Source organism: Pyrgilauda ruficollis, unplaced genomic scaffold, assembly GCF_017590135.1.
Source record: "Pyrgilauda ruficollis isolate IOZ18807 unplaced genomic scaffold, ASM1759013v1 scaffold47, whole genome shotgun sequence".
NCBI classification, from domain to species: Eukaryota; Metazoa; Chordata; class Aves; order Passeriformes; family Passeridae; genus Pyrgilauda; species Pyrgilauda ruficollis.
In genome coordinates this window covers 5,195,388-5,211,154 of record NW_024526266.1, presented here as the reverse complement: position 1 = coordinate 5,211,154, position 15,767 = coordinate 5,195,388, and the positions used below count along the sequence as shown (strand labels likewise).

The 15,767-nt window shown below is 48.2% G+C and overlaps 1 protein-coding gene across 9 annotated transcripts in view; it reads right to left on the bottom strand.

Moving 5' to 3' along the window:
• PACS2 (phosphofurin acidic cluster sorting protein 2) overlaps window positions 1-15,767 on the bottom strand; it is a 76,669-nt gene that overhangs the window by 31,301 nt on the left and 29,601 nt on the right. For 2 of the 9 annotated variants that reach the window (XM_041478952.1, XM_041478953.1), the window contains exons 3-12: window positions 15,348-15,437; window positions 11,288-11,413; window positions 9,079-9,241; window positions 7,942-8,015; window positions 7,116-7,196; window positions 4,952-5,011; window positions 3,626-3,783; window positions 1,885-1,975; window positions 1,126-1,203; window positions 265-386 (exon numbers count right to left, since the gene is read on the bottom strand). In XM_041478952.1, coding sequence (XP_041334886.1) covers window positions 265-386; window positions 1,126-1,203; window positions 1,885-1,975; window positions 3,626-3,783; window positions 4,952-5,011; window positions 7,116-7,196; window positions 7,942-8,015; window positions 9,079-9,241; window positions 11,288-11,413; window positions 15,348-15,437 — 1,043 coding nt within the window. Of the gene's footprint in view, window positions 1-264; window positions 387-1,125; window positions 1,204-1,884; window positions 1,976-3,625; window positions 3,784-4,951; window positions 5,012-7,115; window positions 7,197-7,941; window positions 8,016-9,078; window positions 9,242-11,287; window positions 11,414-15,347; window positions 15,444-15,767 lie in introns of those variants that run through there. The other 7 variants (XM_041478954.1, XM_041478955.1, XM_041478957.1 and 4 more) reach the window with 5 other exon arrangements.

Sequence of the window (15,767 nt, the reverse complement as noted above, 5' to 3'; positions counted from 1 at the left end):
CACAGCCCGTGCTAACACCCACACCACCTCTCTGCTGCTGCTACAGCAGCATCACAAGATTCACCCAGGCAAACTGCAGTCACAATCCCCAAACCAGCACAGAGTCCTCTGGGCATTCATTTACCAAGTGCTCCAGACCGATCACTTAAGTGCCCAAACACAGGGAGGGTGTCCTTGCAGCTCACTGCCTTAAAGCCACCCTGACAAAGTCCTAGCGCACTGTCCATGACTTCCTGACAGGCTGCAGCATGCACAGCCCTGTACCTGGTGGATGGGATGATGAGGGACTCCGTCTTCGTGATCTTCCCACTGGGTGGGAGCTTCTCCACAAACACATCTGGAGTGGGGAGTTCAGCCTCCTGGACCTCAGCTTGCTGGTTAGACTCCTGCAAAAACACAGGGAGCAGAGTTACCAGGAACAAACCCTCCCCTCTGTCTCACCATGGGAGCTTAGCTCTGGCTGGGGCACATTGGCCAGAGCCTGCCTCTTCCAGACATCATGCTCAGTGCCAAAAGGGGGAAACCAGTAGTGGCTATCTGGGGCTACCCATTCCCAGCTCTACCTCACAAGGGAGCTGGAGGTAGGAAAGGTGTTCAGAGATGCTGTTTGGAACAGGCACTCTCACAGCTCAAAGCCAAGGACATGCCTCCTCATGCAATGCAGATGAATTCATCTTACCCAAACGAACTAGCTAAGAGAGAAAGACATGAGAGAAATGTTACACACCCCACGTTCCCAGCAGAGCAACATGAGCTTTGGGATTTTTACCTCAGGACCAGCTTGATTTCTGCCAACTCAGCTTAAATACTTCTGTCTGATAAAATGGAACAGCCTTGAGCATCCTTTACGTGCTCAGTAGCAAACTTTGGGCCAGCCTTCCTCCTCAGGCTGTTTGAACAAAAGGTCAAATAGAGCATTTCACCTGCAAAAGGCTGAAAGACAAGAAGCTCCAGACTAAGGCCAGGAGGAGAACTCCATGCTATTTTCACTGCAGCTGATGTTACCCATGGAAGTTGTGTTGCATGTGCAGCTATATGGACAGACAGATGCACCCCACAGAATGCAGCCCACAGCTGACACCCAAACTGACAGGAGGAAGGTCAACAAGTGCATTTTCAACTTACATAAGGGACAGTGTCAGAAACACTGTCGCCTGCATGTTTGGTTCCAAGACTCTTTGTCTTTTCAGGCACTTCTACCTGCTTGAGAGAAGAAAGATCCTCAGGAGGTTTAGCACCAGCACAGTTTCCAGCCATGTTCTCTGGGTCAGGCTGTTCAGAAGAGAGGCTTCTCCATTTAAACATCACACAGCTCTGCAGCATGGCCAGCAGTGCTCCCTGCTCACACCAGGACTGCACACATCACTGTGAGATGTGGCAAAGCTGATGCACAGCACACAGGAGAGGCAATGAAATGCTCTGGGATGGGACTGACACTTTCTGCCCATTCAGGAGGGAATGGAAAAGCAGCTGAGCTGTCGCTGACCATTCACTGTCAGTCACCAGGAAAAACAGTCCAACAACAGCAAAGAAAAATTCCTCCAGAGTGCTAGGAAGTCCCTAAAACTCCCAGGCAACATCTTCCATCTTGGCCGTCATTTCAGGCACATGAGAATCTGAAGCTATTCACACCATCAGCAAGTATTCAATACATAACCTGAAGATGCATCCTTGAGTTAATAGATATTTGCATTAAAAAAACCAAAACAAAACAAAAACCCCAAACTGGCCAAAAAAATCCCCAAAAAGTCCAAACTTTTCTTAGCAGGTTTTTCTTAGCAGAAAATTTGTATCTCTGCATCCAAATCTTTGGGGGGTGAGAGGTTTATTTTACACATGCAATTAGAGAGAGTGCAGAGAGGTAACACTTGAAATGTGACTTACAGGACTTGGTGGCTCTCTCTGGCTCCTGATGCTGTGGATGCTACCAATTTCTGTCTGAGAGCTGGAGTGTGACAGTCCTTCAAAGTAAGGTCTGAATAAGAAAAGTAAAACCCATTTCTTATTACAAAAAACACTGACAGGGCAAGTCCACCACACTCACAGCAAAGCAGCACAACAGTTAGAAGAACTCAGTGCTCCCCAATGGTTCCAGTAAAAATAGGCTACTTTTAAAAGGAGAGGAGGGTGCCCAGGACAGGAAGAGAAGCCAGAAAGTCCAGGCATTCCTGAATCTAGCTTCTGACTGACATACAGCAAGCAGAATTACTGCTTCCCCCACACCCCAACACTCTGCTCCTGGGTAAGTGATTCTTGGGCTAATATACATTTTGTTTCCAGCTTGCATCTGGATTTGGCTGCAAGCCCTAGGCTCCAATTACACATTTGCTCAGTAAGATAAGGTACCACACACAATCAGATTGTGCTTCTACTCAAAAGGCAGCTCATCATATCAGGCTACAAGACTCAATTACAACGTAAGGAACTGATTTTTTGTTGTCATGGGAAAAACCTGCCTCAAAGCCACCAACATTTATCACATCCTGTTCAAGATATGAACACCAGAACTGGACCTGGGAAACTACGAAGTGTCTCCCCAGGATCACACACATTAAGTTCTTATTCTAGCATTACTCCAGCAATCACATATCCCAGCACAGTTTGCTCCTCAGCTCCAGGGAACACGACATGAACTCCCAGTGTGCAGAGTAGAACATTTTGGCTTGGTTCAAAGCAGCTGCTTACCACAACACATCTAGTTTCAAATCCCTTCAAGGCAGGGCCAACCAGCTGGCTGGTATCTTGGGTTAAGCACCAAACACCTTTACATGCTAGCAGCCCCACCATTTCCACTGCTGCCCCAGTCTGTCCTTGACATCTCCTGGCTCACTGACAGGGAACAGCTCTCTCCACACCCAGAATCTATTCTTAGCCCAACGAGGTTATTCAATATTAATGAGGCCATAATGACACCTGGTAATTAGCAGATTTAGCAGATGCTGTACTGACCAGCTGCAGTGGTCAGTGCCGTAATTCTCTGTTTCAGAGCCATCACACACTGAAGGCCTGAGCATGCAGCCACACACCAGACAGAAGCAGGAGCACAGCTCAGTCTCACATTTTCAGGCTTTATTGAGCAGAGTGTGACACAGCTCTGTTAGCTCAGGGCTCTGCATCTGCTCGAGACCCCGAGCCAGCAATCCCCAGCTCAGCTCCACAGTGCTGGGACTGACCCACAGGAGCACTTTAAGAACAGGCTTGAGCACATCCACGTGTGCTGCAGTCAATGCCTTTGGGCCCTCAGGAATCCATTTGTTTCCTGCAGCTCTGCTTCCTTAATCCCTGCAAAGACTCTCTTTCCACACGGGGTGTTATTACAGGAAAGGTCTTTCCAGAAAGACAGTGTGCCTTGTTCATCCCTGCCTCAGCACACATTTCCTTCCTGTTTCTACTACCTTCCCCGTGCTCAGGTGGCAGGGCAGCAGAACACTGCAAAGGGAACAAGGAAGAACTGGGACTGAAGGGAAGTCAGACCCCACACACCTCTAGATCACAAGCTGTCACTCCCATTCTAACACCACCATGTCAGGAGGGGAAAAAACAGCATGGAAGGGTGGGAATAAAACCAACATCTGACACTGTACATGGTCTCTCTCTAACCCAGCATAAGCTGCCTCACACTTACTTTAACTTTGGCTTTGGAGTGCTCAAGACACTGTCATCATCCTCCATTTCTGGCCCGCTGTCACTGGGGTTCTCTATATCCAGCGTGTCATACAGAAGGTCCAAATCCTCCTCCACCTCTGGAACGTGCTCTGCTGGGTCCTGCTCTGAATCCAGAACCTACACAGGACAAAAACAGGCATCACCAGCTCTGCTAGGAGCCAGACTGATCCCACATCACCCATGCTCCCCCATGACTGCAGTACACCACTCCTGGGAGTAAGATTCTATTCCTGGTGCTAGGATACTATATCCAAGGAACATCAAGCATATGAGAAATGCTTGTCTTGGATCAAGCTTGTCAATGCCTGGTTAAGCAGGAGTTACATATTGGACCAGGCATTCATGAGCGTGCCATTGGTTATTTCCAGTATTCCCAACAATGTAGCATGTACTGGTTTTTACTGAAAAAGCTGCCCTGACGCCTCCTGATTTGATACCCAAAAATGTCCACAGGAGGCGCCTGAAACCTGGAGGAGGATCCGCTGCCACGGCCGAGGCAGGGAGAGCAAGCACCTCACTCTGAACTTGCTTTACACACACCCCGGAGCACACAGGGGCTGTGCCCTGCCCGGAGCCTGCTTCTGGAGTGGCAGCTCCAGAAAAAAGCAGAGCTCGGCTGCCCGAGCTCTCAGCTGTGGCTGCTGGCTGTGCCGAGCTGACTTGGGAAGACCAGCAAAGCTAACAGCACTGCTTGGAAGGGTAAGGCAGCACGAGGAGTTACTCACTCTTTCCCACAAGCCACAGAATCAGCACACAGCCGCGCAGCCAAAGGAGATGTTAACTGGTTTTGTGTTAGTTACTTAATGCTACGCAGGTTCTTTGGGGTTTGGACCTGTTTCATCCTTTTCTGCTCTGAGCAAGCAGCTGACTCTTGTGGACTGAGCTCCCTATCCAAGTTTTTCATGTTTTGCCTGGCTGTTCTAGTAAGATGATCAAACAGGCTGGGCCTTAACTTCACAAGCAATACACACCATTTGGACTGCTTGCCTTTGAACGGGTCAAAGATAATTTCAAAGCAATCTGCAAAACTAATGGGTACACACACAGCTGCCAAAATCTGCTTTGGATAAAACTGCATCTACAAAATGCTTGTTGACCTTTAGAAGTTGGCCCTCAAGCCTCCCTGCAAGGCCAGGGTGTAAGGAAAGGTCACATCCACTGTGGACTTAAAAACAAAATGAAGGGAACAGGAGGAAACAGGGGAGTGTTCCTGAAGACTAAAGCAAGATGCCCCAAGCAGAGAGCAGCACACAAGGCAGGGAGGTTTACAGAAGGAATCACTCACCTCATCAGACACTTTAAACCTCTTCAGCAATGCCACAACCTTCTGTTTGAAGTTTTGTTGCTGCAAATTAAAGACACTTTTATATAAGTAAAGCATTAAGTGAGCTGTTTTCTCCCAGCCTGCAAGAAGCCAGACACATCTGACACTGGTGCTATGCTGCTGTTTAAAATCAAACAACACCTGGCACCACAGCCCACCTCCCTGCTGTCCTTACACTGAAATCAGCTTTTCCACACCTATGGTAACTTCATTACCACCAATGGTAGGTCCCACTCCAATGAGCACTGTAAATCTGAAAGATGGCACTCCACTTTTGGTTGGACACACAATGGATAACAATTTATCTGCCAGATCACCTCCCTGTGCCTTTTTGATATATTCCTGGAAAACACGTGACAGTCAACTTTTCTGATTCTTAACAAGGGCGAGCCAACATAGACAACTACACACTGACCCCAAGAACAAATGTGATTTTTACCACCGAAGCATGGGGGGTTTTTTGCAGGAGTTTGCATGGCAGGTTCATTTATTTCACTAGAAGCACTGGTGAAAAGCTGTGGCACTTATCCTCAGCACTTGCCCCATCACACAAACGTTTCTGGAGTCATACTCCCAGATCCTGGATGCAGCAGGAACCAAGGCCAGAACAACACAAGGCAAACTGCTGCTCTCCCTTTGTGCTTGCTCACTCCCAGGTGCTCCCCCTTTTGCAGGATCAAAGAGCTGAGGTTTGCCCAGCCCTTCTCTGCCTGTCACTGACAAACCTGATGTGCACATCCTCAAGAAGGGCCCAGGTATTGGTACAGAGCATCTGAGGTGGCATCCTTGTGTCAGGAGGAAAGGGAAGAAGGAAATGGCTGGCACTGGGCCACTCTGAGGTGCAGAAAGTTGCGCATTTGCTGACTCTCATGAGGTATTGCAAGTCCAACTGCCTACTCCCAGCTCTGGCCTCAGACACTTCACACAGACCCCAGACTGCACCCTTTATTTCTGAGCTCCTGTCCTGCAGCTGCAGCCACTTCCAGACAGCTGAAGCTTAGGTGAAATAAATCCAGCACACTGTCCCAAGACAGCCCTGTTTCTGTCCCCAGTGCATCCCTGAGGCTGAGATGCCCTCCCAAGAGTGACAGTTCTCCTTTGGCTCAGGGTGTCAAGCAAACCCATCCATGACAACACCTGGGGCCAGTTCAGCAGCCCACGAGGGGAGACACTCAGAATGCAGCAGCTAGGGTGACAAGGCAAGAGCTGTTTGCTGGCCTGAACGGTTTCAGAGACAGCAGATCTGGTTTGGAGCTGGGCTGATGATAACTTCACTGGCATCACCAAACTCAGTTTTGCACCAGCTGGACCTTCAGCATCGGTTCAGAGGGCAGGGCTGGAAGGGCATTCCTCTTATGAGTTCCTTGCTTAACACCAAGCGGTGGATTTTGTCCTGACTGGTCACTGACACTTCAAAACAATATGGACACCAAGGGTACAAACTAGCACACTCCTGACCTCACAGAAAGGATCTCTATAGTGACAGATTCAGGTCAAAACAGGGTTTATTTCAGACCTCGTCAAAACATGGATTTCAGAAACAGCCTTAGACCATGGTGTGGTGAAGATCAAGTCCCTGCTCCACACAAGTGCAGCTTTGCAGGCACATCCATGCTTGTGAGGAGGGGAAGGCGTGGACAGCCACATGCATCTTTCTAAAGCTTCTATAGATATCATATCCAGCTACTTCTTTTGCCTCAGCACCACATGCACCACCTGAAGTTTATCCATCAAGCTCCAACCCCTGACTAAGCCACTTCATTTTGAGAACTTCCCACTGGCCTCTCCCATGCAGATCACAAATAGGAGAGCTTTCCTCCACTTAGAGCTACTTTCAGGACTTACATGAGCATGGATCCTGCACTGGTTTCTTCATGGGGATGGAATTTCATACACTTGCATGATTTTTGGAACTCCTCAACCTTGCAGCCAAGGGACACTCAAGACATGCACACACCTTGGATGGTCCCACTGCCTGAACTGGCTGTTTTTTCTAGCTCTTCACATGCTGTGACCATGCCCCCAAGCTCCATGCTGGGCCAGGGTGTCTGGTTTCCCACAAGCCACATGCACTGCACATCCTGGCCAAACCCCATCAGTGTTAGTAAAACTGATTTCCACCGACCCTGGTTATGGACGTCGTTCTTACTATCGATCTCCGCTGCTTCTTGGGCTTCCCCATCTCGTACTCATCATCATCCAAATCCTGAACAGAAAGAGGATTCCTGTGTTACCTTCGTCATTCTGTGACACATGAGCATGTAAATATGTTCCTTCTATGCAGATGAACCTGCTGCTGTGTCTTCCAGGCATCCAGCATTTGCCTTAATTGCAGTTATAATGGTAGAGGGAAAAGGAAGGGAGACAGGTCTGCAGGGACAGGAACAACAGCTTGGAGAAGCAAAACAGCCCTAGCTCTACATTCAAGGAACAAGGACAGTCATAGCCCCACATTTTGGTGGGTCCCTCTCTCAGTACCCTCTGACAGGTGATGCCAGAGTCTGAATTCAAGTAAGATCCAAACTCAAAAGCATCTCACATCTAGTCAGGGGATCCTCCATAAGGACCTATCGTGCAAAAGGTATTAAAGACTAAAGGCTGCCTCAGACCCCACTGGCCCTTTAATTACAGCTGGGGATCCAGTTGGGCTCTTTGAATCCAATGAACACTATAGAAGCCATCAAATGACACCCTGATCATTAAGCAGAGAAGCACAAGGATGCCAATGTTTTTCCAGGGAGCTCAAGTCCAAACACGTGAACAGATAAATCACAGCATGGTAGAAGAAATGGGTTACTGTGCAGGCCCTCTCCACTGCAGCTGAACACTTGGTAACAGTCTCACACTGGTGTGGTTTAGATACAGAAATAGGCTTTTAGTTTCAAGCAGGAGCTGGGAGTGCACATGCTCCACTGAGCCCTCTCAGGGAGAAGCCATGCCCTGAACAGTACCTGGCCCTGCACGGCATCATCACTGGCCTCCTGCTCAGAAGAGAAGCTCTCGTACTCTTCCTCGGAATAGTTGTCTGAAAGGGAAGGAAAGAGGGGAAAGATCCTGTGAAACTCCTTCAAGGTGAGGGCACGGTCTCATCTCAGGAGCAGAAAAGGCCAGCTGAAGGCACAAATTAAGAAAGGAGGCACACAAGGAGAAGACAAACTAGCAGGCATCTATCCGTGCTAGAACCAGTGAGACAGGAATTGTCTGGAGGAAAGGAATGAAGAGGAACACACCCAGTAAGAAAGAAGGACCAGGACACAGATAAGGCTCCTCCTTTCAGTAGGAGGAGGAAACTTCCTCCTGGAAAATACCAACCACCTGGTAGACAGCAGCAAGTAAAAAGGTTTCTCCACAAGGGAAATTACATTTCCCCCTAACATGTGCATAACTGACCTAAAGGGGCAAGTGAAACACGACTAAACCTTTATGGAAATGAGCCTTCAGGTGAGCTGCCCAGCCCCAGGCAGCAGCACACAAACACCTATGTGCACTACCTTCAGCAGGTCACTCCTACAGCAGTGAGCAGAAGGCTGGTACCACATAAAAACATCACCACAAGCCTGAACCCAATGACTTCCCTATACAGTGCACAACATCATGGATTTACACTCCTTAAGCCAGGCCATCACACCCTGCAAAACATGCTGTAGGTTGGCAGGTCTCATCTAAAGTTCATGAAATTTATTGTAGAATACTCAAAGGAAAAAGAAGATGAAAGAGTAGCTTAAATGTGAATCTCCTGAATACATCACTGATAGCCAGGTGAGAAGCTACAGGCTCTCAAAACATCCACCAGGAATGCTGGGAGAGCACTGGTGAGGACACAGCCAACCCTTGCTGGATGGCTCAGGTGTGGTGTGGCATGCAGGAAAAGCTCTGACAATTCAGTCCCCTGCTCCTGTCACACCCCCTGCTCGCTCAGCAGCACTTTTGCAAAGTGGGTTTTCTTTGCACTGATCACTTACAGACACAGCAACTTGTGCAAACCAGTTCTCATTTGTCCCAGGAAGCATCCAAGCCCAGGTGGGGTAATTTAACTTCAGCTAGTTCAGGAAGGCACTGGTCCTCAGAGAATGTGGTTGGACTCTTACCTGTAGACTTGATTTTCTGGCTGGCCTGCATAGTGCTGTCTTCATGGTCGATTGGCTGACTTGACAAGGAGAAGATCCAGATTTCTGCCACCTTCACTGGAGCCTCTTTGATGTTGCTGAAAAGGCTCAGAACCTGGCCACCTTCTGTAGGGTGCTGCATAACCTGGGACAGAAATTAAGCAGAACAAATCTGCATTTAAGTGTATTTAAACTTGTATCATTTGCATACTACAAGAGTTATTTATGTTAATGGAGTTACTCTACATTTCCAGGACTTTGTAACCACAGGAGCCACTTGCAGGCAATCCACAAGGCTAGTTGAGATTTTATCCTACTGCTAATGAAAGTGATGGAAGAAAACAAAAAACATTCTGAGCTTAACAGCTGATTAGCTCACCCTTGAAGCAGAGTACTTGACTACCTCATTACTATGTATTTGCTTCCCCAGCACAGTATTGATTTGAATTATCAAGTTACCCACCTTCTGAACACCTAATTAAGGAACTTGATAGTGTCTTAAAACCAAGCAAAAGAGCCGGTAAAAGCAAAAATTCTTGGTGAGAATGAAGTGCCTCCTAAAGCAAAATATCCTTGCTGTGGAGAGCTGACACATGAATCTCAGAGGAACCAGCCACCACCCCAGGACAATGAAGCAGCAGCAGCTCATGAAAAACAAGTCAGTGGTGGAGGCAGAGGGACACCTTGGTGCAGGTTTCTCCTTCCTTTGCCACTCTCAGCTCAGAGGTTTCTTCCCAGAATCTTGTGATCTTCTCTAGCCCCACCAGAGTGAGTGAGCCCATCCCCTCACCTGCACAGCTGCTTTCCAACACACACCAGGCTGCTCTGTCCCTCCTCACAGGGACCTAAACAGATCCGAGCTGATGACGAACATATGTCCCCCTGCTCTGAAACAGCTCACTCTCAACTCCAATTCACTGCTTTGTTTCAACAGCTTAAGAGAACTTTTTTCTTTTTCTTTTTTTTTTTTTTTTTTTAAAAAGAAATGAGTCAGTGGAGTTTAGGGGTCATCATCCTATAAACTCCAAAGGGGAGGGGAGGGCTTGTAAAATCCATTTTCCTGAAGACTTCAATTTCATAAATATTCCAGATGAGCTGGGGAGCAACTATTTCCTAACATGGTGAACCTTTGAACATTTTTGACCTTCTAACCCCAGTCAGCTGACATTACAAACAGACATAAGAAAAACCACATGTAGCAGCAGCAAATGCCCCACACTCAGAAGTTCACCAGTGACTCTAATTAATGGGCCCACATGTTTTCTGCCTTACAGCAGTATTTACTTTCTGGTAGTCCAACAAATCAAACAGTACAGGAAAAATGTTAGCTGCAACACCACGCACTTGGCCAATTCAAATAAGGAGCTCACCATTCACTGCAAGGCTGAGGGAAGCTGCACTCACACAAGAGAAGCACTCTTTAGAGTGAATTATTTAATATAATAATAACTCACCACAGCACAACACTGGCTTATTTTGGATAAAAGTAATTTGTTGACAGAATGCAGTCTGATGAAAAATATTGGTGTGAAACTGAACTTGCTACTGCTAAGCCCATTTCTAAACACTCAGACACTGAAACAGCAGAGATTAAACAGGGCACGAAGTAACAAAGCATGGAGCTATGCCATTCAGAAAGCCTTGGTGAATAATTTATCCATACTTGACTCCAGCATTAATTTTATCATTTACTTCTCATGAATAGAGCTCCACCTAAATTACCCACAGCCATGAAATAACAATGGCCAAGGGTTTTTCAAGCAAAATGAGAGAAATTACTTAATCCTGAACTCTCATACTATGGCACTGAGAGGCACAGTAAATCTTGCTTTAACTTTACCACTTCTCAGGGTGGGAAGGCTTGCCCAAGTGACTCTGTCTTGTTCTCCACTTTTTTATCTGGACCCCCTAACTCTAATAAAGCCACAAAACAACAACAAAGCCCTCAAAATGTCACAAGCTGTCCTTGTGAAAGCTTTAGCTATTAAGAGATGAGGCAGAAAACGCTCGATATTATTACTCAGTAATAAAATCTGGTTAAAATATTGCCCTGTGAATATTGATTGCAGCTGTTAAGACAGCTATTTGAAATCCTGTCAGGTTCTTCTCAATGAGGCAAGTGACAACAGTGGGTTTGGAGAGAAGGGAAGATGTCCACGTGTGAAAGCAGACTCTGTGAAGAGCAGCTCACCTCAGCCATGTTGATGCATCCCACAGCCAGGGTCTTGTAGCCTAAAATGGTTCTGTTCTTGTAGCGCTTCCGCCGCTGCAGCATGATCTGGAGCTTGTTGCCTTCTCTCTTCAAGAAGTGAGGGTACTGAGGTGGGAAACACAGTGGAAAAACTCATTTTGCTTCTTGGCAATAGCTCCCCAGCTTCATGGATAACCTCCATTCCTAAGGAACAAGCCCAGGGCTTTCCTAAGTGCCTGCAGCTCGCTTACACTCAGCACACAATTCTTCATTATCCTGGGAAAGACTCTGCCCAAACAGCTCAGCCAGGCACTCCAAAAACACAATCCAGGCACACAGAGCAGCTGCTCAGTTTGGGAAGGGCTGGGCACAGGGAGATGAGCAGCCTCTAGGAGACACTTTCCCAACAGCTAAACAGAGGATGCCCAGAAGTGGAGCCCTCAGTGCTGCCCTGCGCATGGGTCACTGCACAAGCAGTGGGCAGTGGCAGGGACAGCCACAGACCCCCACACTCTTGGCAGGACACTGCCTTCCCTCCAGCACAAGGACACCTCTCAACTGGTTGTATTTTAAGTAATTAAGTCAAGAAAAAAAAACCTGTCCTACTGCCAGGTTATGTTGCAAAGACATAAATCTTCCCAAGGCATGTTCCATACTAGAAAATACATTTGTTTATACACCTCCTCCAGAAAGTCCCCAGGAAGAGAAAGCTGTGAAGTGAAGAAGAGACTGTTAGGGAATAAGGCTAACCATAACCATGAAGGAGAAGCTGTCCAAAGGCAGAAAAGTCATCAAGGAAAGATAAAGCAGCAACCTGGCCAGTTCTCATCCCAAGAAGAGAGGAGACTGGGACATGTGCTCCAAATATACAACATAAATAGTACTAAATAACCAGCAGACAGGAGAACCTAATGGCTGGGATCTCAAAGAGGACATTCAGAAGCAAAGGATGCTTCTCTTGCAGGGAAGAATTACTTTTTTTTCCTTGGAATATTATGAAAATTAACTTCCTGCCCATCAAAACACTTGATAAAATCAGCAAACACCACCAGAAACCCCTGAGATATTAATTTGCAGTCCAGAGCAAGCCTGACTGCTCTGCAGGGAGCTGGGAGCAGCAGCCACCCAAACAAGAATACTAATTAGCTGATTGCCCTGCAAGGGCAAGATCTACTGCTCGTTACCCGAGGCAGAGGCATTGCAGAAGAGAGGAACAACAATCCACATCACTAAAAGACAATCCCAAAACACACAGAGCCTGTGACTCTACAGATGTACCATATCCCTAAAGGATGGCAGAAAGTTATTGGAGAGAAGGGGCAAGAGGGGCTCAAAAATCCAGAGGCACCTTTCACACTCAAATTTACCATTTCCTTCTTCTGGGGCCCTTCTACGTGCTGGAAGGGCAGCAGGGAAGAGGGACTCCTTGCTCTGAGTTCACAGCATTTGAGTCACACCTAGGCTGCCTAAGTACAAACCTAGAACTGAAGTCCCAAGTCACCCTTGGTGCCAGGCCAGCTCAGTTTGAATGTGTCCAGTTTTCTGGGATTAAACAGCTCAAGTCCACAGATGTACAGCTTTCTGTTTTTCTCAGGTGTACTGCCTGGCCACCTCTGATGAGCATTCACAGAGGTGGTAAAAGAAGGAACAGAGAGACTCAGGCCACTCAGCTCCTCCATCAAAAGCAAGGCCCTCCAGAAGAAAAGATGAGCTATTTGCACAGCACAGTCCAGCTTTTTTAACACCAGCCATGACTTACCAGCTCTCCAGAATTGCTTCAACACAAACTTTTCAGTGATTGCCAGTCCATGGCAGAGAATGGAGAGGAAAACAGTTTGGCTCAAAAGCTTTTAGAGGGAGCACCAAACACCTCAAGGTACCTCTGAGGAGTGAGAAAATTCACACACCAGAATAGTGAGAGTCAGGGTAAGACTTTTTCTGAAGCCTCAATAATTTAATCTCTCCCATCTGGAAAGGTTTATTAGATTAAAGACAGGAATTAAGTGCAGAGCTCTTAATTAATGCCAGAGAGGTGTGATGTTGTGCTTGGAATATGTGGGGAATTTCCCTGGGCTCTGTGAAACCCACAGAAGTGTGGGTCAGGAGAAGCAGAAATTCCAGCAGGAAGGGTGATGTCAGCTCACCTGCCTGAAGGGCTGCTGCTGGTTCAGCTTTAGCCCCAGCTAGGAGGGGAAGCAGGACTGCACAGGGCACAAACTCCAGTCTCAGCTGTGCAACAGGGCAGCAGGAAACTCCTCCCTTCAGTTTGAGCAGAGGCCTGCCAGACACCAGGGGCTGCTCACTGTGGTACCAGCCAGCAGAACACCCCTAGCTCAGCTCTGGCAAGGGAACACTCCATGCAAAGGACAGGAGTATCACCCAGGAGAAGGAACTGAGCAGGCAGGCAGCACAAAGGTACAAGGGGCTGCAAATCCAGGCAGGCAGCACAAAGCCAGGCACACAATGTTGAGAACTGACCATGCAATATGGAGATACTGACTGCTGCAAGACAACAAAACCCTGCTCTGTGACACCCACATGCTTTTACTTTGTGGCCTATCACCCCTCTCAAATATATCCCAGACACTAAATTCAGATTGCAGCTGAATTAAGCTATATTTGCTAGCTAGAAGTAGCTTTCAGCCATTGTCCAATTAAGCAGCAGTAAAAGTTGCCATAAAAATCCAGCTGGTGTCATTTCAAGAATGCTTCCCAGGCCTTACTGCATCCAAGACCACCAACCCTTCCTGCAGTCAGAGACCAGCAGCACCTCTCTGCTTTAAGCTCACTCACCCCTGCTGAAGGCTCAGTGTCCCAGACACTCCTCTCCCCTGCTCTGGCTCAATTTTCAGCCCCGTCAGGGGAAGCAGAGTTAAAGGCAGTGCTCTGCATCCTGCTGCAGCATTGCTCTGAGCCCCAGGAAAAAACCCAAAACACCATAATCCAAATGAATTCCAAAAGATCTGCAGACTTGCTCCTTGCTGACACAGGACTGGCAGAGGGAAACCTGGCTTGTCTTACGGCTTTGCTCCCAACCATGGGAAAGCTGCAGCCACAGGATCCAGGTGCAGATATTCCTGGCATGCAGCTTGGTTATTCCTGTTCACAAAACAGGGGATGCAATGCTGCAGTTAACCCAGCCATCTGCTTGGGCAGCTGCAGGGTTATCATCTATCTGCAACGAAAGCTTACCTGCTTCAGCTCTGCACAGGTCTGAGTAACAACCAGCCTCACATCATCGCCTGAGCCTTTCTCCTTACCAGATCAAAGTCCTGAAGTCAAGATCTAACCCACAGTCACAAAACAAAGATAATCCAGACATGAATGCTCCTGAGGTCTGTCTGGCTCTGCTCTATGTGTGCAGGATCCTCTCTCTCACTTTCAGCAAGCCAGCCCTTATTTACCTTATTTCCCTGCTCAGGAGGTAGCACCAGGGCAGCAGGCTTTAAAGAAAAAAGGAACCAAAAAATGCAGTTGCTCCAATTCACAGCTATTCCTGTGACCCCAGAGCCAGGAGTAACTATAAGCACACTGCTCCTGCTTCCCCAAATGGTGCCTCCCTCAGCAACTCCAAATCAGAGGCTCACCTGACTCATTCCTACTACTGCCTCCTGTCAGCCTGACACTCCACACCACCCTCACGGCTGCCATCCTCCACTGCCTGCTCATAAGAAGGCAACAAAAGGCAAAAAAGAGCCAACTCGCTCTGCTTCAGCTCTTGCCACAGCTATGCCTTGAGGAGGAGAGCCTGCAAAGCCTTCCTGCTCCGGGATGCACTGGGGAGGAGCTGTGAATCAGCCGCGAGCGCTGAGAGGAGATTCACACAAGCTGTGCTGCTGCTCACCAGGACCTGCAGCTGGCAGCCACCACGCAGCCAGCCCTGCTCCACCTCGGAGCCACCACGCAGCCAGCCCTGCTCCACCTCGGAGCCACCACGCAGCCCTGCTCCACCTCGGAGCCACCACGCAGCCAGCCCTGCTCCACCTCGGAGCCACCACCTTCCCCTGCAAACAAGCCCGGGGGAGCAGCGGCAGCCCAGCAGCAGCCGGTGCCAGCCTACCTGCAGCGAGAAGGTCAGAGCCAGCTCCGTCTCCACGTGTCCACTCGGGGGCAACACGATCTCGTGGGAGCGCAGGATGCGCTTGGAGCCCTGCATGGAAACAAAGTCCAGCACCGGGTGAATTGCCCCGAAGCCACCTCTCACATCCCATCCCAGCCCTGTTTACTGCACACCAGGAAACGTTGTCAGGGACTACCACAGAGAAGTCAACGGATGGCTCTGACCTTGTACTTCTGTGAAATATTAATGAGATGAAAGGGAGATATTTGACTAATAAAGATTTGGGCATATTTACTGTCCCTAACTGCAACAATGCAGCTTTTGTTCTGCCAAGCCCCAGCATTGAAAAGCTGTGAGTCAACCCCTACCCCCGGAGTCGAAGTCTCCTATTTTCACTTCAGCCAATAGGTACAGGGCTGT